Genomic DNA, 23,902 nt, shown 5'->3' on the forward strand with positions numbered 1-23,902 from the left:
AAAGAGAAAAAAAAAATCGCACCTTTTTATTTTTATGATCGTTGAAAACCCAGATCGTAATTGAGATTAAAATCCGATTAATCGCCCAGACCTATGTTGCTGTAGCTCTTTTACTTCATCGTTCAAAGATCCAGAGATGGCACTTCTGCATACCATGGTTGTGGTGGTTGCCTTTCTATCATCTCCATTCTCTATAAACCCTGGAGATGGTTGTGTCGGAAAATCCCAATAGGTCAGTCTGTCTGGCACTGTCACAAAATCCCAGTTCTTCCATTTCTAATACTCTATTACAAATATAACCTTAAGTCAACGTAACCATACAAGACTAAATCTTTGACACCAGGCAGTTCAACACTGTACAACCTTAAAAAGTTAAAAAGATTAAATAGAAAACAGCTTCCAGTGCCATTTAAGCGCAACCTCATGGGGTTTTATGTTACACCAGTGCTGATAATAATCCATTCATTCATTATCTTAACCGCTTGGTCCGATGGAGGGTCATAGGGAAGCTGGAGCCTATCCCAGCAGGGTACACTCTGGACAGCTCGCCAGTCCATCGCAGGGCCACACAGAGACAAACAACCACTCACACTCACTCTGTGGGCAATTTAGAGTAACCAGTTAACCTAACAGGTCTTTGTGTTCGGATGTTGGGAGGAAGCCGGAGTATCCAGAGAGAACCCGCGCATACACATAGGAGAACATGCAAACTGTCCAAACCCCGCCCCAGCCGAGAATCGAACCAGCAACCTTCATGCCACTATGGCAACTTGCAGCCCCTGATAATAATCGTCAAACTGAAATAATGATCTACATCACTTAATGATACACTGAGATAAAAAATATAGTTTAATTTGAGCTGATGAGATCAAAACATAATTGACTACAAACTGGTTTTGTGTAAAGTATTTACAGCTTCTCGCCTCCCGTTTTTAGTGGTTTTGACTTCCGTTAATATGTACTGAAAATCTGATAATGTGACTGAGCTGGTTGAGACCATGGAGGAAACCCAAAGGGAAGGTGGCAAGTGTCAGTATACTATTTGGTGTATGTTCCTTATGAATGCTTGACTTAATAAAATGGGCTAAACATGATAAAACAGTGCAGCACATTAGCACAGAAAACCATACTTTGTTAAATGAAATTGTCTAAATATTAACATTAACTGTATTTTTTTTCCCTGTTTTTTTTTTTCCATACAGAGTGAAGATGAAGCTGAATTCCTTTGTTGTGTTATGTCTATTATTCCTTTTGTTTCATACCCCTTTTTTACTGGCCAGGAAAGGAGGTGGAGGGGGATTTGGGAAAAGCTTCAGCTCAAAAAAGTCCTCTCCATCAAACCGAGGTACCACAAATACAAATACAGCCAAAAAACATAACCAGGGTTCCACCTCCCATGGTGGATATCCCAAACAGCATGGACAAAATAACCAAGGAGGCTACCCAGGTGGGGCAGGACATCAAGGTTACCCTCGGCACCATGGAGGAGGCTACTATAACCATTATCCTGCAGGAGGCTCCACATACGGAAGAGGTTATGGAGGTCACGGTGGGTATGGTGGTTATCCTGGTTATGGAGGTTACCCAGGTGGATACATCAACCATAACCCAAGCAACAAAATCTTGAGCCCTCACTATGGTGGTAGTTTTGGCTATGGGGGCTATGGCAACAGGGGGGGATCTCCATTTTCCCAGTCAGTCCAGGCAATGGGATATTATCCAAATCCCAATTCCAAAGGGTTTGGGCGCAGTGCGGTTATGGCAGCAGCTGGAGGGGCTGTAGCAGGAGTGGCTGTGGGCTATGGGTTAGGAAGGTTCCCTCGCCCTCACTTTCAGTTCCACAACCCCCGGGAGGAATATTACTACAACCAGTACATGTACAGGAAGTATGGCACGAAGTCATCTGACAGCAACGACTACAGCAGAGATTATACATACAACCCAACCCCACAGACCTATAATAGCTACATGGACTCCTGTATGAAGAGAGAAGATCTTCTGCCTGTAACCAGTCAAAAGCCAAAATATAAACCAGTTACCAGTTCCAAAACTTCAGCTGAAACTACCCAGTCGGATGCAGTGGCTTCAGCTGCAGACAAAAGCAACAACGCGACAAAAACTAACAACAGTGCAGCAGAAAACCAATCGACCTCTGCGCCGCCGACTTCCCGTCCAGGGAATCCGCCAGGAGCCAGCCCTGTGCCTCCAGCCTCTCCCACTGTTACCACTGCTGAAGAGGATGATGATGATACAGTCAGCATTGTGGAGATTGGTTACCCGGCATTGATTGAACAGCTGAAGGTCAGGAAATGCGTGGAAAAGTACATCGCTTACTCCGAACATTACATCATGAAACGAACTGGAGGGGCTCAAGGACTGAAGATGGGTTTCCAGGGGCTTTTAGTTGTAGTTTTCAGTACAGTGCTGATGCTAATTAACAGCAACGTGCTAATCTCAATGCATTAGGGTCTTACTTTGCAAGGGAAGTGACAGAGAATGTGCCATTACACACAAAATGAGCAAATCAATGGAAAACAATTATGGAGAGAAGAAACATTTACTGTTAACCTAATTTTACAAGGTTCCAACATATTTTTCACACAGAATCTCAAAACTTTTCCATTTCTTTTCAAGAACCATTTGTTTAATTTTAATGACCATTTAGGCCAGGAACAGAGTAGTACTTAATCTTGTTATTGCCTGTGACTTTGGCTATCTTTGTATTCGCTTGATTTACTCCAAACAACATGCAGTGTCATTCTATAGTACGCCAGACAAGCTGGGCTGGCTGTCAGGTGTCTGGAAATACTAGGAAACCTGTTGGCATTGTTAAAAGGAAATTTTAGCTGCAGTTCCACTTTTAGCTGCTCAAACATGCTACATGGTTTTATTGTTAAATGCTGAACTGCAGCCTAAATTTCAGTAAACTGGGAAAAAAGACTCAGCAGAGCGATGATACTGAGCTGCATGGAATATTCATATGCATTTGCAAACATGGGGATTGCAAGACAAACATGAGAAAACAAAGAAGTATTCAAAGGATTGTAGTTCAAACACCTTACAGGTCTAATCCAGTGTTGCAAAAATCCAGTGCAAAAATCTACTAAAAGAGATGTCTCCGTGTTGCAATGTAATTTACAGTTTTAGATGCAGATTATTCCTTTGACATCAAAATTTTTACTGACAGATTAATTCAGAGAAAAACCAGAGGAAGTTTTAAAGGAAAGGAGGGGACACTTTTTCAATTTTACCAGCAGTACTAAATTTAAGAAATTAAAACAAACAAACAAAAAAAAGAATAGAAATGATCAACTTATGGTACACCTATACACACCAAACACCCACAAAACTTTTTAATGTAATGTTTTTCTGGGGAAACAATTTTTTTCTTGTTAATATTTAATGAGAAAATAGCCGAGTCTTTGACTTCTAAACCAAATGAGGGATTTAAGAAGATTGGCATGTCTCTGCTGGCTGGTGCAGCCATGTAAATATGCTGTTTTGAAATAAGGACCATGTTTTAAGTGTGATATAATAGAAATAATTCTGAGGGTGGCTAATACTCCAAACAAGCTGACATTCAAGACATTTACATGTCTGTTCAGAAAATCTATCACTTATCAGCGCTTTAGACAGAAATTAGACATTGTAAGCATGAATAATTGTTAACAGATAATAATTACTCGAATATTAACATAAGTGGGCTACTATCATTATAATAACGTCAAACCACAGTAACCAGTTATCTGTTATGAGCATGCTCATACTACTCAGTACAAACAAAGAACACTTTCTCAGAATGTTTCCCAAACCTTTTCTACCATTCCTCCATCTGTCCTGACTGAGCTTTAAAAACTGTTGTTTATCATCTGATATCTTTTTTCCTACTTGTCCTTCCTGCCGTACTGTGACTTGCCACTATCTCCACTCTCTGGAGTGGTTTGTTATTGCAGAAGTGCTCTTTAAACATTACACATGTACTCTTTTCTGAGCCGAGTTAATCTCTGCGCCTTAATGAATGTTACCTTACAGTATCATTAGTGTTTATATACTGTGCTCAGTTATTTTTCACATCATAAAATGTGATGGCGCTCTCTGGAGTTTTCACAGCAAATTAGCCATGTGCAAACCTTTCATATCTAAAATTTCTTCATAATGCACAAACAAGTAACACAGGGAAATATTTGACATGATCACTACCCCATTCAGGATTATGATTATCCAAATAAGGTATAGCGACTGTTTGTGCAATTAAATGTTACCCTTTAATTCCCAGAAACTTACTTTTCTTAGCAGAGCACTTGATGTTTATTCAGTCAGTGGGACTACTGTCAAACCGTTTTTACAATTATAATAAAAGAACACAATTACTCACTGTCTAAAGTGAAACTAATCTTAAACTGCATTTTTGCTGACGGCTGCTAAGAGTTGTGTCTGGAACATTTCTGGCACATTTTGGTCCCCATTCACAAAGCATCAACTTCTTTCTCAAGGTTGCAGATTTACTCAGAACTAATTGGGTTTTTATTACCTGGATTAACTCACTGTGTTCAGCATGCTTATGGTTCTTTCCTCCAAAACTAGGGGAATAGAAAGATTAGACTTTAAAGGATGGAAAACATATCACTTTCCACTCTCAACCAGTCAAATGCTGAATTTGAGGCTTTATAATGGCCGTTTTAAGATAACAAGTGGTGTCTCATTCCACTTCTTACATACAGGCTGTGTTATTGTAGCACTTTGAATAAGTTAGACACTGAAACACATTCATGTGAGGCAGGTGTGATCATTCTTAATGATATGAAAAAAGAAAAACTCCACAGTGTGCCTGTAATTGTTTGTATATGACGTGTTTTGTATTGTGTCTAGTCTTGAATGTATTTGTAAAAGGACATGTATCGATAACCCTGCTTGATGAACGGCCTAATAAGTTGTTTGTGGACTGCATATAACCCACAGAATTGTGTCCTAAATAATCTCCTTTGCCAGTGGCATCAATTTAGATGCTTTACACCTGTGCTGATAAGAACGCACCACATAAATTTTGGGTTTTGGAAGAACACAGAATTTATGTGAACATCTTTGTGAAAGTTATAATATTAACCATGAATCTCACTGGTAACATTTTAACTGCTGATTTTAAAGGGTTAACTGAATTATTCGACCCATCCTTTCCTGTACTTTGTACACTTGAGGGCACTTTTGAGGTAAAACATCTTCCTGTTGTTTCAGCTAATTTCCTACTGGCTTGTTTCTTATATGACCACATGTCCATTGTTCTGATGAATGTTCTGTTGAATCCTCAGAGTTGTCCTGCACTTTTTACTTCTCTAATAAATTGAAAAACTTTACTAACTCACATGCAAATATTTTTGCTTTATTATATAAAGGGTGAAATATTGCCTCTGGTAGTAATGGTCCACCAATACAGATAAACATGGATTGCAATCAGCTGGAAAGTCACAAAGGAACCCAAGGTAACTATTGAGGAGCTACAGGCCACTTGGACAACACCAGGAGAATTTGAACATTTTTGTGCAGCGTAGACCCGCAAAAAGAAAGTCACTGCTGTCCCAAAAGAACATTATTGCCAATCTGAAGTTTGTTTCGCCATTGTGCCTTGTTGGAATTTACTAACCATTTGGATACTTTCATGGCAAAAATAAACACTTACACACATAACTGCTTTTGAATCATCATACATCAATATTAATTTCTAATTTTTTCATAAATCACTGAACTTCAGAACATCCATCTATTTTCATTACCCAGGGCTGGGTGTTGGGGGAAGCTGCATAAATCCAACCCTCACTGGAAACTAATCTGACATAATGCTGGTAATGTGGACCACAAACTCTGACACCAGTCATGTAGGCGCCAGATATCTGGCAAGGGGTTCTGGCAGTCCATACTCCTGGACCTGGATGGCTGCTTAATCTCCTATACACACCCATTTTATATATATATATATATATATATATATATATATATATATATATATATATATATATATATATATATATATATATATAAAATGTATGTGTGTGTATATATGTATACATGACTTCAGGCATCTGATTGATTTCAGAATTTTAATCAAGTTTGTTTTATTGATAATTATTAATAATTTAACCATTAAATATTGAATTTAATGGGAAAGTGTGTTCAAGCTTTTGACCGGTTGTGTGCGCATGTGTGTGTGTGTGTTTATTAATCTATATTTATATATATATATATATATATATATATATATATATATATATATATATATATATATATATATATATATATATATACATATGTGTGTGTGTGTGTATAATATACGCACACACACACACACACATATAACACCTTACCAATTTAAAAGTTTTACACACTTTAATAACAATTACAAATTGAGCAAAATTGACTAAAATTTTGAAAATCATAAGATTTTTGGGCAGGTCTGAAGTTATGTGTGATTCATGAAAAAACGCCCAGAAATGAATATTGATGTGTGATGATTTATTGGCAGTTATGTGTGTTCTTCTTCTTTTTTTTTTTTTTTTTTTGGCTATAGTTATCCAGAAGGTGCAATAATGCAATGTAGTATAAAAGTTATGTAAGAGTATGTAGTGATTTAAAGTTATTCAGCTGGGATCTGATTTGAGGTCAGATGGCAGAAAACAGTCCAAAGGTTAGGATGAACTTTGGAGGATACACAAAATCTTGATGAAGCTGGATTAGAGTGGAAAGCAGGCTGCTGGCCGCTATGACCAAACACATTCTAGTATCATGAGATGGTTGTAAGAAGGTCTGTCCAGGAAAAGTGTGTACTTCAGTGTTACATTTGACTGTCTGTTTGGGAGAGAGAGTGAGGAAAAACGGAGGAGTATGGAACTTCTCTAAAAGGCAGACCCAGGAAGAAGATGAGGCTCTTTTAGCCTGGCTCTGCGTTTCTGTCCCTCTGCCTTTGTAACCTTGCTGTATTTATGTGAATAAATGTCCTTTAATACATCAGATCGGACTCTCCACGTCATTCAAGAGGTTTAAGGAGTGAATGTGACGGGATAACCCATGCTTTATAAGGTTTGTTCATGGAGCGGAGTTTCCCTCTTTCACTTCCACTTTTACACATCTTCTGACTAAGAGGAATTATAACATTCTTCCATAAGTAAAAGACAAAACATGACTAAAAAATAAATTAATTAAAAGAATAGCTCTTTCAAAGATTAATGCTGCAAGCTGTACCACATACAAAATGGCTAAGTAGGAAAGAGAAAATACTTGAGAATATCCAAAGAGATAAGATCATGAAGACAAGATATGTAACATGGCATCATAAAAGAAATATATCACCAAATATAACATTTGTTTTGGTCATTGGTTCAATGGAGATCAGTAGTCTATCTGCAGATGTGTTTGATTAACTTAAATGTAAGAATAAATTCAGTACAAATTTTTGTTTTTGTCATATATTTTTATTCAAATAACATTAAAAACAAAAGCATAGTTTTTTTTTAAAAATAAAAAACTACAAAATAAAATAAAACGTGTACTTTAAATTTAATTAACAATCGGTGTACAAGCCATGCGCTTTAAACAGAAACTTCTCCATATGCAGAACAGATGTAAAACACCACATTAGAATGGAGAAAAATTTTAATTAATGTGATATTTTTAGAAATAGAATTGCATTAAATATGCAGCTGCTTTTAAACCTTCTTCTGACAGGATTTCTTGAGGTAGACTTAAATACAATGATCTCTGAAGCTCAGCAGAAAATTTACAGACTGAAGGATGGTGTCTTGCTGCTAATTCCTATTGCATTCCTCACAGAGGGACACTAAAATATTAGAAAAACCTCCCAGCCATATTTTAGGTCAGATATGACTTTAAAATAGTCCTCTTTACTGTCAGGTCATGGGTTATTTTTGGGATGTCTGTCTCCAGCTCTACATGACTGCCACCCAGTGGCCAATGAGCAGGGACATGAGGGATCCAATGACAACAATGATGCTGTTGTAGATGGGGCCACTGGAGGCTCCAGCATAGTACTCCCAGTCACCAGAGCCCTCAGGCTCATTGGCAGGCCTAGAATCATAGCCACCTCCATATCGTGGGGGGCCGTATCCCCCTCCAAATCCTCCATATCCCCCATAACCTCCATAACCTCCGTATCCACCATAACCTCCACCATATCCATACCCGTAACCGGGGCGACTCAGTGCAGATCCCAGCATAGCTCCCCCTACCGCTCCTGCAGCAGCCGCCCCGGCTATTTTCCCTGCACTGGGACCACTGCTCTGGACAGGTCTATAAGCCTGACCACCCCATCCCCGGTTGTAGCCACCTCCTCCAAGTCCTCGGCCAAAGCCTCCACCTCCACGACCCCGGCGGGCCTCAGAGCTGGGCAACAGGGAAGCAAGAAGAAGCCAACAGAGGGCCACTGTGATGGGAAGTTTCTGCAGGCCCCACATAATGTTGATCCTGTAAGAAGATAAGTTTTGGGAAACTGAGTTCAGCAGTGAATTCATCATTAAGATGCCTACAACTTTCTGCCTAAATCTTACAATGCAAATACTCCAGAGTGGTTTTGTCATTCTAAAACACAAAAGACCGTCCAAACCGTAATATCATGACAAAAACACATCCTCCAACTAGAAAAACCTGGTTGGTCTTGTTTTTGGTTCAAATATATCATTTAATCCTCAGTAGGAAAGAGCTTCAGACTCATTTAAAATTAAATATGACCGGGGTTGCCCTAATAAGCAACTCTGGCTTTTGGTTATTCCCAGCTGGTTACAAGAGACCTGCAGGCTTGTTTTCATTGTTTACAATTGCTTTAAATATATCTGTGATCTCATTTACAGATTTTACATGCGATTTTTAGAGATCTCTTATTACACTACATCCAAATGTGTTAGTTTAATTTCACTGATTTCATTCTATATTTGGTAGATCCAAAGCACATTTTAGATTAAAACTATCTTTGCAGCTTACAGATACATTTTGGTATATTTCTCACACAAACAACAAGACTTAATGAGATGGTTCTCGTGCTCCTGTGTGGTATTTTTACATTGCTGTGATATTAAGAGGAGTAAAGAAGGCTTGTCTTAATCCAGCTTTGAAGCCCCCATATTACACAAGCAGTGCAGCACACTCCATCAATGAAGACAACATGGGATCAAATAGCTTTCATAATCTCAAAGTCATTTTTAATTAGGACCTGGTTGCAGGTCTGTGGACATGACCTAATGGATGGATAAACAGATCTATGCTGCAATGGTATGTTATCAGTTGTTGACCCCAACTCTATAAGTGACCCAGCTAGATATAAACCCACTGTATATCAGAGGGAATAATCAAATAGCCAGAATATGTGCAAATATGTGTTTGAATTTCCCCTCGGGGATGGATAAAGTATCTTTGATTTGATTTGAAGAACAGCTTTTAAGATGAAGCCATAATCTGTACATTTTGATATGTACTGTGAATAGTATCATGATGGCATCCGTCAAATAATAAATGAGAAGCAAACAGTGATGTGAATCCTTATTAATGAATTATGTGGATTTTCTTAAGCTATTTTGATAAACTAACAATTCTTCTCCTGATCACATAAAGATATAGCTAGGCAGTTTAAATCAAGCATATTTACACATGCACGTGTATGTATGTATATACATTTATGTACATGTAAATGTGATTGTACATAGCTATATGTATAAGAAATTTAATTTATTTTGTGGAAATTATAACAAGCAGTTAAAATATGGAAAATTTTTCATGTATAAAGTGAACAACCTAAGACATATGGCATGTTATGCGATGATAATGATTTTTTTGTCTTCTTTCATTAAGTATCGCGAAGAAAACCAATAACCATTTATTGGTGCGTTGTTTTCTTTAAAAAAAAAAAAGTGGGCAAATTTTTTTTTTTTGCTCCTTTTCGAGCATGGTGTTCTGTTTTTGTTTTTTTTGTTTACCTCTTGTATGACCATGTGAGAAATAAATGGGAAAAAAAGCTGATGTTTACATTTATGATCTGAATTATTTAATCCTGGTTTTCTTTTTTTCTATTTTAATATTAGCTGTTGTGTTTCCTATAAATCTGTTTCCAGTTCACTTTATTTGCAGAAGCAGCAAGACAGATTATCTCTGTGTCTTTTACAGAGAAGCTGCTGCTGGCCCATTGATGCACCTTGGACCAGAGTAAAACATGTTAAATACACCTGTCCCTGCTGACAATGACCAGCAGGCAGTCTGACGTCTTTAACTCGGCTATCAGCAAACTGTATGCGCTTTAATCTGCGTCGTTTCACAGTGTGCTTGAGCTATAATTACACTGGGTCACTTGGTTTGAGAATAATCCAGTGACACTGAGATTACAGCCACCACAGACCAGACTCCTAAGAAAGAAACAGAGCTCACTGTGTATTGTAATAATGATGCTTTCTTTGAACATGTTGTAATTTGTGCCAAAACCCCATGATAATCTAGAAGATTCAAAGCATAAATATTATTTTCAACTCATTGGATACATACACATTGGATACATTGGAAAAAAACATAAGTAAACATGTTGAGAATGTGGTGTTGATTTGAGAAAATCTGCCTAATTTTTGCATAAATCTCACCTGCGGAGTGTCTGGATATGAAGAAAACACCGCTGTCAGGATGGTGCTCCTTTTCTTTCAATAAAAGCAAAAAAAGTGTGTCAACAGCTCACGCTCTTCTGACTGTCTGCACTGTAGGAGAGTATGTGTCAGCTTGTTATCCTCCAGACAATCTCAATCAGGTGCAGTGGCTTTACAGATGCTCATTGGCTGAAGGTCCTCTGAGCCGCTGAGCCACCCACATCCCACTTAAATACCTGCCAATGTGAGCGAGGCCACGTTTGTGTTTCTAATTTTGTTCGAATTATTTAACTAATAGGAGAAACCAGGACACTCACAACCTTTCCTGAAGCTTCTACGGTGACGTGTTTTCTTATGTCTTAGCAAGTGGGGCTGATTTAATTGTTATTAAAATTTAATTATTAAAATCATTGTTGCATGTAAATCAGAGAATAGTAGACAGAGATTACACGTCCATATTAACAGGATCTTTTATTAAATAATAATCATTGTATTTAAAAAAAAACAACCCTTCATTCTCAAGGTAGTGGCATTAAGTTCTTCACATTTAAAGCCTAAAATTTATTCAATATTTTGTAAAAGACAATACAAAAGCAGACAAATGAGTCACTAAAAATATACCATGCACGCTCTCAGTCATGCAGACATTCTTCTGCGTATTGTAAGAGATCACTGTTAGAAACGTGGGTCTGATGAGCTGTTCACAGACAAAAGCAGACATATACAAAGTGTTTTACGTGAGGAGGCACACCGTTCTGCTCTGACCTACTCATTCATACATTTAAAACATTCTTAAAAGATCATCAGCATTATTCACAGTCTGGTGGGGTTTCACTTATGTGTTGTGCTTTTTGTGTCACTTTGTTGCTTGTGCAGAAAACCAGGCTGGTGTCCAATTTGAGGAATGATGTAATCACATAACTGCGTTTTCTGTTTTCCCATTTCAGATTTAGAAAATAATGCCTTTCATAAAGCAAAATTGTAAAATTAGGTGAGTCCATTTTGGGTTATTTGCTGATTTCATGAGAAGACTGGAAGCAAGTTTATGTCTGAATGCTAATAATAAAGCTTAGATAAACAGCTGGTTTATTAGTTATCTCACAAAACTGCAGAATGCTAGCCTGGACCTACTTGAAGATGAAAATCTGCCTGCAAAAATCAGCTCACTAATCAGTATAAAACAAATTTTTCTAAAAATGTAAGAAAAACCAAACTGGAAATCCTACATATTACCACTTCTCAGGGTTTATGTATCATGACCACTGCATGTGCTCAACAATAACTTCTCCAAAGCACAAAGTCCTGCAAAACTACAATGTCATTTTACACTTTGGTCTACACCCAAACATGTGAGTTTAATAATGAATAAGTTAGTATTAATTAATGAGCCTCAGAGGGGTGTGCAGTGGTGTTTTGTCACTTTTGGACATATCCAAACTCATAATTTCCCCGTGCTTCCTGTCTTACCAGCTGTGGTAGTTACACGTTAAACATGTCCCTAAGTAGAAGAAAAAAATGCACATGACATTTTACCAAAATGCCAAACTAACTTTAGAACAGCAGTGTATATGTCTGCAGAAAAACGAGCCGTACAGGACAGATGGAAACAACATAAAACTGCAATAAAAAAAAATAAAGACAACTAATTTTTTTATCAGATTAGAGCAATTTCCCAACAGGAAAGCTTCTAACAGCAGCCAGCACACTAATGGACTAACAGACCAGACCACTTGTATGTGGTCTGGATGGCGTCATGTCCACCAACAGTTCCTGTTTGGTTTCTCTTGTTTTGATGCACAGTCAGTCCTGTTAACGTCCTAGAAATTTACCCTGGACTTTCATTAAATATTCAACTCAAAATATTTGATCATTTTGTTTGGTGCTTGGAAAAACCTTCCAACAGGCACTTTTCTAAGACTGTGTAACAATACATTTGTGCTTACTATTTGGAGGGCTTAAAGAAGACAGGCTTCATTTTAGGCTCATTCTGCTATCAAAAGGTAAAAACCACCTATAAGTAGAGTAGTGCCAGTCAGTGTGTATTATGCTGGTTTATAAAAAAAATAAAAAAACAGAGATGAGGACATAACGTCCAATGAGTTCAGCATGAATTATCATTTCCTCAGATGTTAAAAGGGTCACATTTAACATGCACACAGTTAAGCATGCTCTTGATTGCAGACAGATTTGCAGGCATCACGAAGAAGAAGATGCTTTCAGATGATCTTCGGCTGGTTGCAGCTGGGACCATGTGACACTCCAGGGAGGTTTTTGACAGTTTGACGTATTGGAGGAGGCAGGTCACATACACTTTGTCTCTTCTACATAACAACGGAGCTGCTTTTCAATTATACAGCGCAAGTAATTATACCTGACCGCATGGAAAGAGATGGAGATAAAATGTTAACCAGAGTAGAAAACAAACTCATAGATTGAGATTATGCTTTTAAGTAAAGTATATAAAGTATTTCTGGTACCTTCTCCTGAGTTTCTGCACCTCTCTATCCTCCTCTTCCTTAAGCTTTGTGATGAAACTCTGCAGAACCGGCATCTCAAACTTGATATATTGCGCCACCTGGTGGAATAAGGAGAATTTTAACGGTGAAGTTTGAAAGAAGTGAGACGAATACAAGGTTTATGAGACATTCAGGTTATTACAGTTATAGGCAGGAATCTCTGTATGTTTGTATCAAATTTAAAAGTTCCAATGAATGTGATGATTTACATCATATGTGACTTCTTCACCCAAATCTTCTTCCATGAGAAACACTTTGCAGACCTGCTCACAAGGACCCTGCATTACTCTCAGTACCAGAGGATAGTCGGTCCGCTTGAGTTTGATGCGCTCTGAAATGGCAACACAAAGGTATTGATTAACACAAGTAAACCGTAAGGGGAAATTAAATCAACCATCAATATTATGGCTAAACCAGAACTCCCACAAACTCCTTGAACAATTGTGTTGTAATCAACTTGGCATCATTTGCAGGCATCTTAAACCTGCATGACATCTCTGTTGTTTACAAATTAGGTGTTTTTTACAGCTCTGAACCACTGAATTGCTGCAAAGTTGTGTTTATGTGTATTTGCTTTTTTGTGCTCTAAAAGTGAACAAGATAGAAATTCATGAAACAAACTGCTAAATAGTAAACTCGTCATAGCATTTCCTGCAGAGTTTTCAATCATCAAAACGTCTTAATGTAACGTTGTTTAGAGGCTGAATGAATAAACTGTCAGGCCTTGACTTGAGGAAGTAGCTGCACTAACAGGAAGGATTTCCTGTTTTCTCTGAAAAATGCAACTTTATTGAGATTAAATAAAAAAACATGCCAACAATGTATTTTCCTGATGCTTCAACTATTCTTTGCCTTTTCTAGATTCACTACGTTGGACAGAGTGCGACGCTGAAAGGCTGAAAAAAGGTTGAAACTAAAGTGATTCTTACATAAACTGTGAAATGAATGTTAGTAAGCTGATAAACAAGTCCACCTCTTTACCACGTTTAAATGCTGTTTATGCTCTGTACCAGACAGTAATAATAGTTTACACTCACCTCCACTTGTATGGACAAGATAGAGCGCAAAATCATCTGGGCTGTTTTCAATTTTAAACTTGTTGAGAAGAACTCGCAGCACCTGAGGTGTCGTCATGCAGCTGTTGATCCGAACATTAGTGACCGAACCAAACGCTGGTGTAAATACTGCTGTCTGAGGGGGAAAACAAACACGACAAAACAAGCTAAACTTAGTATTCAGGAACCATCATTGCCAGCATTTGAACTTGAATTTATAATTAAATTTGTTTATCATAAAATAAAAACTTGACATTATACAATCCAGTTAACCAATTAGAAATGTCCATATTTATATGCTATGTTATCAGTTTCTGTGTGTGAAGATTTGCCTTATTTTTAATTTGTGTGACTATCATGTAAAGCACTTTGAGTTGCCTCTGCATGAAAAGCGCTTAAAAAATTAAGTTTGATTTGATATGATATGATAAATTTCAGGCTGTAGAGATCCAACGACTATGCCACCTTATGGTTATAGAAGTGTCCATTAATGGAGAAACGGTGACGTCGGATTTTCCTCTGGTCACTTGGGGACCTTCGCTGACCTCGTCTTAAAACACCGGCATCGCTCTTTGTCCTGAGGAGCTGAGCGGAGCCCTCGCTGTCATCTGTACAATAAACAAGCATTCAGTTCGTTCATTTACTGGTTCATATCCAGTGTGATTAATACAGTATAGAAGGAATACTTAACTCATCCTTTAAATAAAAAAATCTAAAGGAAATAAAAAAGTTTATTATTTCTTTTAGGAAAGAAAATATCCATCTAAAATGTTGGACATTTTAAAGGTTGTATATATTTACATGATGGATGTGTTTATATTGACTTTTATCACCAAGATGCCATAAAAGTAGAAGGAAGTCAAGAAAGAACAGAATTAACTTAGAAAAAAACTGTGATCTTAAAGTGCAGTTTTATTGCTGCTACATATATGTACATGAATGACTCAATTTCATTTTTGGCTGATGAGAAGTTGTTTATTTGAAGACAATCGTTCAGGTAAAGTAGCTGAAGGCTAGTTAAAGGTTGGATCTGCGGTGTTTATTCAGCCTACTTTGCTAATTTAATGTAATTTAATTTAATCTTTAAAGTCTCACAACACTTCTTTGTCAGGTAAATCCTTATAACTAAAACATAAAGCATCTGCACATGCAACAACAATGGGGTACGATATTTAATCCAAAGGGATTAATGTGCTTTTTGTTCCAATATTCACAAACTCTTTCAAACCCCATACCGTCTGCATGTTCCTCAGTTTCATCATCATCCTCTGGTTTGCTGTCAGGTGGTGTCACCTCTACATTGGGTGGGGTCTGCTGTGTCGTCTGTTGACCTTCTGTATTGTTGGGTGAACTGCAGAAGGGAAACAACAGAATAGCAAAGAAAGGAAACACAGCACAAAATATTAACTCTTTCATGCATGACTTAATAAAAAATACAGTTTAATACAGTATTTTACCTCTACAGACATATGCATTGATACTTTTTTTTTGTTTATTAGTGATATTTAGAATTTATCAGAATTTATTTTAACGTATTCTATAAACTATTTCTAAAATAATTCATATTCATAATTAAATTATGTAAATCTTCGATAAAATATAGCTGTATGTATCATTTACTTTTCCTATTTATCTCAAAGGCAAACTTGCGTAATTACATTATGCGCAATGATATCATATATTTATTTACTCTCCAGAGAGAGGAAACGTATTGGATGACTCACTAACATCCACTGAAGTGGTTTATTTACAATCATGAATGAGGATGGCATGAATAGGTGTCCACTATATGGCCACTATGCATGAAAGGGTTAAAGTAGTTAGCATGTTTAATAAGCAGCAACTTGTTGCCCACTTTGACTCACATGTTGGTAAATATCATTATGACACATCTGTTCTAGCTGCTGTTGCAGTTTCTCTTATTTGTTTATTTTATTAGTGGGAATTACTTGGGAGCTTTGTGCTGTATTAACCATATCCGTTATGCTTTTTGATTAAACAAATGTCAGGTAAGGCCTGTTATTCTTAACAAGGCTAGCTTTGCTTGATAAATGGGATTACGGAGCTGAAAATGGGACTTAGAGCCTATTGACACAGACTGATCTGCCACAGCTTGAGGCAAAACCGAGCCAAAGGTGTGGCTTAAATGGTTTATGCTATTTTAGGGATGGCTGCTAAATGGGCTATGATGAGGATTTAAGAGTGTCTGCAGGGATTAAACTCATCCAAAATAAATGATTAAATAAAATAACACCTAAAAAACATGAAATACAGCCTGATGTCTCGTCAGACTAAATGAAACATAAATCTATATCTGCCCTTGCTGACCTACAGCGTATCACCATTTCCGGTCACTGAGGTGAAACTGGATCTGTCGGAACCTCTTACCCCTGACTGTCCAGATTGCAACCAGAGTGCCAGGATGTGGAGGAGGGGGGTGGTCGAATTCGCTCATGGTCATCCTGCATCTGAAGCCTGATTGGTCGCCGCAGGCCCCAAAAGATATTTAGCAAGCCCTCAACGATCAGCTCCCCCTCTTCCTGTTAGGAGACACAAGTTCTGATCAATATACACACACACACACACACACACACACACATAGGCACACACAATGGACAGTTATTACCCCCATGGGCTCAGACTGTAATGAGCAGTGTATATTATATTGCAAATGACTGAGAACAAAAGACAAAAGGTTAAGAAGGATGAAGAGTGAAGACGAGGATTCTTTGGTTGAAAATGAAAGATTAAAGTGATAAAGAGACAACTGTAAAGGGTTACCTCTCTGTGGCGGAGCTGTAGGTTCTGCCCCTCATAATAAAGGTTGTACGTTTTCAGATGTGCGAGGACTGTCGCCCTAAAGACAAAGAAGCTGAATCACTGTGGAGGAAATGTTGTTTACAAAAGGAGCACGGCGTTGGTTTTAGCCTGAGACGAGAAACACATCCCAGCAAACCGTTTTACTGAACACAGCACGTGTTTGCTGATCAGGCAGAATTTAGTTATGTGCTTTTTAAACTTGTTCACATAAAAGTTATATAAACTATTGTGTGAGTATATATTGAATTTTTTTTGCAGGTGCTTTTGCCAAAACAAAAACAAACCGTTCCAAGAGTGGGCAATGCAAGTTTTAGTGCTGCCAAACAAGTGTATAAAACAGTTTGCCTTAATGCAAGTTTCTTGTCCTGCCACATATTTGTGAATGACTCCTGTTTGATATTAAACCAGCCTGTGAGAGGATGGGCACTTCTGCTAAAAGCAAAGATATGTGGGATTCTTTAGGAAGAAACAACCTCAAAACCAAACAACACCAGAACATGACGTGTGTTTTTAAAAACTGTTCCTTTTGTCAGTCACATTACCATGAGCTGAAATCTCATGGTAATGTATTTTCATGAAATGCATTTTATACTTATAACTTCTGTCTGTATTGAATACATGAACAAAATTAGATTGTATTGTTGTTGCATCTTTTTACTAGCTGAAAAAAGTGAAAATAATCAAAGGATAATGCCTACTGGAACCAGTCTAGCTGAAATTGGCAATTTTTGATGATCACCTGATCAACTGGTGTATTCCTATGAAAGATTTTGCCTTTGATGAGTTGTTCTGGAAATCTCATCTCAAATCTCAACAAAGCAGTTTAGGACAAAATATTACTAGAGATTAAATCTTCGAAAATGATCCCTTTCGATGTTGTGCATTTTAGACACGTGAATTACAATGTACTTACTCAGGCTTATGTTGAACTATATTTTTTGTATTTTAAATCTATTTGTAACTCAATAAATTAGAAAATGTGCAGTCTGTATGCCTGAGAAATGTTAGCAAACAGTGATGCTGATCGTTAATGGACTCAGATGGGTAAAACCATCTGTGTTTAGCTAACATGCTTTTTCCCTTCCCTTTTTTACACTTTCTTATTTTACACCAGTAGTTAACATATGTTTAATATGTTTCCACAGCAGGTTGAAGAAGTTTTTGACTTTATGCGGATGTACAGTTTTTTTACATGCTCACATGAGACAGTGTGGAAATGAAACCTTACTTGCTGACAAACTTGTTTTCTCCAATCTGAACGCCGTCCTCTATATGATCCATCGTCAGTGAGCATGAGAGGAGCTGAGAAACAAAGAACCAACACAGAGTTCATTTTCATCCATCTGATTTGGTCTTATGACTCCTCATGACAACCACTAAGCACAGACATAAAGAAGATAGAAAAAAACTGCAGGAAGAGGAGTAGGAGGTAAAATACTAGACCCTAAACAATAACAACAGATCATATCTACTTTCCTGTCACGCATTACCCTCAAGATTGCAGTATAGTTAAACTAGCACAGAAACACCACACAGAACATTTAATGTGTCATGAAGCAACAGAGCAGCTGCTCTGCACATTTTCTTTTACACAATTTCTTCTTTCCTGTCACCATTTCAATTCAAATGTCTCGCTCTTTTCCACATAAACAGCACGTTCACACATGCAGCTGTTTAAAATGGCACTCTGCTTTCATTTCCCTTCCCCCTCTGCAGATTCAGTGTGCAACTGTGTGCGTGTTTGTGTGAATTTGGCAGGGCAAAAACTCCGGAAGGATCTAGACAGGTGCAGTACACATGGGCCACCTGCAGCTTCACATTATTTCAGCTGCTTGAAGATTGATCGCTAGGCATTCAACAGATGGTGCGCCCTCATCTGTCAGATTAATATACATCCATACACAAACTGGAGCCTCCCTGCCCCCAAACTAAAATCCACTCCACATTTCTTTGACAAATAATTCACGTTTCTGATCACGTGTTTTAAATGGAAATGTCAGTTTATCTTTTAGAGAGGAAAGATGAGAAATTCATGGATGACGCTGTTGGTTTGTTGGGTCAGTGCATTCACCAAGTTGTTCCAAAATAAAATAACTCAATCATTGCTGCAAAAACATTATTTTTGGTAAACACGCTTTTAAAAATCAAATATAATCTAATCTAATCTCGCATAAATAAGTGTTGTACAAGTGTCACTGGTCTTACCGAACGGAAGACTGGATTCTTGTTGAGTCACCAGAAAGTTGTTATGGCCTATGTAGAGATGGAGTTAAAAGTTAAACACAAAGACTCTATGTATCCTTAAGTAGTGGGAGTTTGTCAGGTGTCTGTTTCAAATAGCCCACGAGGGTCTTCTCAGTTGAGCATGATGGTGAACAGACAGGGTAGAGCGGGGGCGTTTAAAGGAAGTGCTCCCCTTCCGTCAAATCGCTTCCTCCTTTGCTCAGTCAGTCACACAGGAAGCTGACACTACCCCTCACGGCCCAAAACTTCCTCAATACAAAACAGCATGGAGGAGTTATCAAGCTCCAAAAGATGCTAAGATAAAATCACCCACACATAAGCTGTCTCACCCCGTTATCAAACACATACTTTGACTACACAGTGTAAACAAAACATGTTCACAACACAGTGCTGATAAACAACCTAAGGCTGTCAATCTCTGAAATAAATGTGGACAAATTAAATATTAAAACACCAATCAGCCAAGTCCCATGTCAACACCATCAATATTTCAGCACCGATATTAGTCCTGTCAAGCACCCAAAAGCTCACCATTGAGGTCTACAATAGCAGTCATTAGCTTTTAATACCGCATTCAAAGGTAGCCACACTTGGAGACTTATTAGCAGGTGATGCCAGTGGTCTGAAGTGGGCATGTGGCCAGCTGTCAGACCAAAACAAAGCTGTAATTGCCTGTTAAGTCACAAGAGCGACATGAACTTTGGTTCAACTAACCATCTGATAAGGATATTGATCCACTCAGATGTTACTGCAGGCTCCAGAGATGATGATGAAACCAGGCATTTCGCCTTTAAGCTGCTGCCAAAGTATCAATGTAAATTAAATGCTTTGTTGGCGAGACATTTGCTCTACTTAGCTGAGGATCTCAGAATCCTCTTAAACCACAGAACAGATGTTGGAATTACTACTAATCTAGTTTTTCATTGTTAAAGGCCTCTGCAGAAATAAGCAGTAAGACAGAGAGCCTGCAATTAGAAGGTCACAATGAGAATAAAAATGCAGCCAGACAGCTCCATGTCTGACCCAGACATGTTTCAGATCACTGCTTTCTTCTCTGTGCAGGAAAACAGTCCAAATGTAGAAGTCATTGACTGAATTCCCCAGTGCCCCATCACAATGTCAGCCAGTCCCCAGTCTCCATATACCCCCGCCGTGTCTCATTTGCCTTCTCCTACGCTGTTGTTTTGGACGATAGCATCTCTATTTATGAGTTATTTCCAACTTTTCCGATTGGAAGACTTTTTTCCTCTGTGATGTCTGTTTTTCCCCTTTCAGTTTCCTTCTTGGCTTTGCATCTCCTTTGTGCTCCCTTAATAAACAACTAGAAGCCATCCAACATGCTATTAAAACTCATGACCACAACTTCCAGACTTTCCTCGCCTGAACTCCCTCCTTTCATCGACACACATGCCCCCTTGTTTTCAGCCCTCTTGCCCCGTTGATCTGAACCTCCTCTGTCAATGTCTTTGGCTGACACGAGCAATGAATGGCTCCAAACCTCTGCTTGTCCTCCCTCAAAACCCACCAATACCACCTCCTATGCTTTTCAGCTTTTGCATTACTCCTGCTTTGCCTCTCTATTGTCACTATAGTCATAGCAACACCTAAAACAACTGGGCTCAAGCCAGTAGCTCACAGCACTGAGCCAAAAATAGTGTTTTGCCTCCTGCTCCTTTTTGGATATGTTTAAAAAAATGCTGAGCGACTCGACGTCAATCCAAATACGGTTTTCAGGCCCTCTACAGGCTGAACGATCATTATCAGAGAGCTGAATGCACAGCTGAAACAACCAGCCATTTAAAAAAGATCTATCAGCTACAACTTTCTTCATGAAAGCAAAAACTGCTGGCAAAATAATTACCCCCAACTTAGTAAGTTTTTATAGTCTCCTCTCTGATTGCCTGTTAAAAATAACTAGGTTTTTGACCTTACTTTTACCAATTCACAGTATCAAACAACCACAACAAAAAGAAGATGTCATGCCAACATATCTAAAACTAACTCAGACAAAGCAAGCAAGTAATCCTAACTATAGACTTTGTATTATGATTTCAGGGTGTTTATTGGTGCTGTTCTTATAATACATACTCCTCAACCATCAAGTTGAATCTAAACCAAAACTTGAGGGTCTATTTCACTTATGTAATCAGCTGGAATTTAAAATAAACACATGGCTAAATATGGATTACATGCAACAACATTAAGTGCTCCTCTGTGCAGCTTTACCATATGAAAGCTGAGAGGAATCTCAACCATGTACTGCTTGTTATGTAACCTGTTTTACTAATACATATGTCCACTCCCTGTTAGAGAACACGTGTGATAAGAAAAAAGCTGCTTGTATCTTTTTCAGTGCAAGATTTATGTTGGAGCATCACGTCCAGTGCTGTGGGTGATGTAGATTAAGCACACCATGAATGTCTAATATTTTAGGATTTTAATCTTCAGGCGTGTCGTTAAGGCGTTTAAAAATAAATAACAGATAAATAACAGTGGTTCCTTTTTATTTAATAACCTGAAACCACATCTTTTAAATCATTTTAGTTATAACAACCAAACGAAACCCTGTCCGTATCACTAACATCTCAAACAATATCACGATAAGCCGACTTAGCTACACCGACCCCAGTGTTTGATTCCTGCCGACTTTAGGAGACCCTCCTCCCGGTTTACCTTCAGCCTCTTCCCGCGGTGTCTTTCTCCCTCCTTCCTTTCTCTTCTTTCCCTTTTCAAGTCAATTGTCCGGTTAAAGGTCGACTTTTTGGTCAAGTCGTTCGTCTCCCCCCCATAGAAAACAATCAGAGGGTGCGCGTGCAGCCGTACATCCCAGGGTTGCTATGTAGGAGTGGGAGAGCGCGAGAGGTCCATCTGTTGTGGCGGAGCTCGCGCGGCACAGCAGCGTCGCGGTGGCCCCGGCTTTTGGCCAATCAGAGAGCGCGACTGACGCGCCTTTGTTCACGCAGCCTGAGGAGATGAATGAAAACTTGACAACAATGGAGAGCCAAGCCGAGCTCGTGAATAATCATTATTTAATAAAGTCCCACATAAAAGTAAAACGTCGAATCAAACTCTGGCCAGATATATGTATATAAAAGTTTATCTTTTATAATTAGGAATAAGTAAAAACTCAGTCCTGCAGTTTATTATTAAACACCTTATCAGTTTTTACCACATTATTACGTCACTAAACTGCACATTTATAATTATGCTGGTATTTATTAAGCATGGATATAAATGTGTCTTAAGGCACAATTCAGCGATTCAGGGGAAAAGTAATTTTTTTTCTGCAAAACTTACATCTTATAACAACCCAAATCCTAGCTACACCGAGACCTGATGTGAAACTGACACTTGTAAAACTGTAGTAGTTATATTATTACAGTCTTTAAAAGAAAGGGCCTAATGAAGCTCATAAGCAGAGTGTAAAACAGAAATATGAGCCATTTCTGTATGAACATTTATTCGTATAGTTTTATTATTCCATTGATTTATGTTCTGTCTTTTATGAGGCAAATCCAAAATAGTTCAGCTCCAGTAGTTCAGAAAAAATCTTCAGCCTTCAGTGGAGGAAAAAGGAAAGTAAGTGGTGGAGTCCATGCTTGGTTGACTAAATGCAAGACAAAATGGAAGAAAGTTACTTTGTAATCTTTTAAGGACTCAATCACTAAAACCCACCTCCATTATGTGACATTTCCCACATTTTAGATACAGAAGTAGCATAATTTTGTTTGTATAATACTTTTATTATAATGCTATGTGAGATATGAAGGCATTTTGATCTTTCAGTTCCCAAGTATAACTTATGCTGCCATCGCCAACCTAAAGCTGAACCTACTTTGTTTATTTTGTTATAAAATAGAATGTAATTTACAGTAAGAGTGTTGTGGTTTAAAACCTATTGAACACATTAAGTCAAACCCAAATAAATGTTTACTATATTAAAAAAAAATTACTTCCTTACATCAGTTTGCAAGTAGCTCACAATTTCTCTACTGTCTACACATTCACCTAGTGATAGGAAAAAACAATGAGGCACAAAAAAAGCTGTCACCACCAGACTTGGCGACACAAAAGACAAAAGACTGATTTCATTTTGTAACATCTTATTAAATAGTTTTTAAGAACAAAGAATAAAACATTTTGATGCTACAATTAGTTTACATAATTCATCTTCCAGAATGTTTAGCTAATATTAAATATACAATTTTGTTTTTTTTTTTTTTTACATTTATTTAAAAGTTTCTCAGCTTGTTCTTTGACCTTTACTGGTAATGTGAAACCTGGAGAGAAAGCAATGTTAGAATAAAAAATACAATATGAAAAAGGTCCTAATAAACAAAAAGATTCCACCAACCACAGAGTCAAAATAGGGTCAAAACGTATTTACTTTAAAAATAAAAAGTACAACAAAATGATGTGCTTTCCAGCATGATTTAAGATGAAAAGTTATAATTTGTTTCTTACAAATATCTGGTTGCAAAAACAAAAAAGTGATTATACATATATATGCATATATATATATATATATATATATGTGCATATATATATATATATATATGTGCATATATATATATATATATATGTGCATATATATATATATATATATATATGCACATATATATATATATATATATATATGCACATA

General features: G+C 37.6%; 2 protein-coding genes across 4 annotated transcripts; both read right to left on the reverse strand.

The window, feature by feature from the left end:
* Positions 1-7,722: 7,722 nt before the first annotated feature.
* sprn2 (shadow of prion protein 2) lies at positions 7,723-8,459 on the reverse strand (the record flags this gene model as incomplete). Its single annotated transcript, XM_079252042.1, has 1 exon — positions 7,723-8,459. One exon carries the CDS (start codon positions 8,457-8,459, stop codon positions 7,935-7,937), a length of 525 nt encoding a protein of 174 aa, XP_079108168.1. The 3' UTR covers positions 7,723-7,934.
* A 2,659-nt stretch (positions 8,460-11,118) lies between these two features.
* rassf2b (Ras association domain family member 2b) lies at positions 11,119-22,035 on the reverse strand. Of its 3 annotated transcripts, XM_079250673.1 has the most exons (11): positions 21,931-22,015; positions 19,219-19,266; positions 18,242-18,315; positions 16,975-17,050; positions 16,582-16,733; positions 15,429-15,544; positions 14,659-14,801; positions 14,176-14,329; positions 13,348-13,469; positions 13,100-13,197; positions 11,119-12,993 (listed from the first exon to the last, which is right to left on the reverse strand). In XM_079250673.1, the coding sequence occupies exons 3-11, from the start codon at positions 18,292-18,294 to the stop codon at positions 12,924-12,926; spliced, it is 984 nt and encodes a 327-aa protein (XP_079106799.1). In that variant the 5' UTR covers positions 18,295-18,315; positions 19,219-19,266; positions 21,931-22,015; the 3' UTR covers positions 11,119-12,923. The 3 variants fall into 3 exon arrangements, with proteins under 3 accessions (XP_079106799.1, XP_079106798.1, XP_079106800.1); XM_079250672.1 differs by lacking the exon at positions 19,219-19,266 and having other exon boundaries at positions 21,931-22,035; XM_079250674.1 differs by lacking the exon at positions 21,931-22,015 and having other exon boundaries at positions 19,219-19,427.
* Between the last annotated feature and the right edge of the window lie 1,867 nt (positions 22,036-23,902).

This window comes from Telmatherina bonti (genome assembly GCF_933228915.1).
Source record: "Telmatherina bonti genome assembly, chromosome: 13".
In the NCBI taxonomy this organism is placed as follows: Eukaryota; Metazoa; Chordata; class Actinopteri; order Atheriniformes; family Telmatherinidae; genus Telmatherina; species Telmatherina bonti.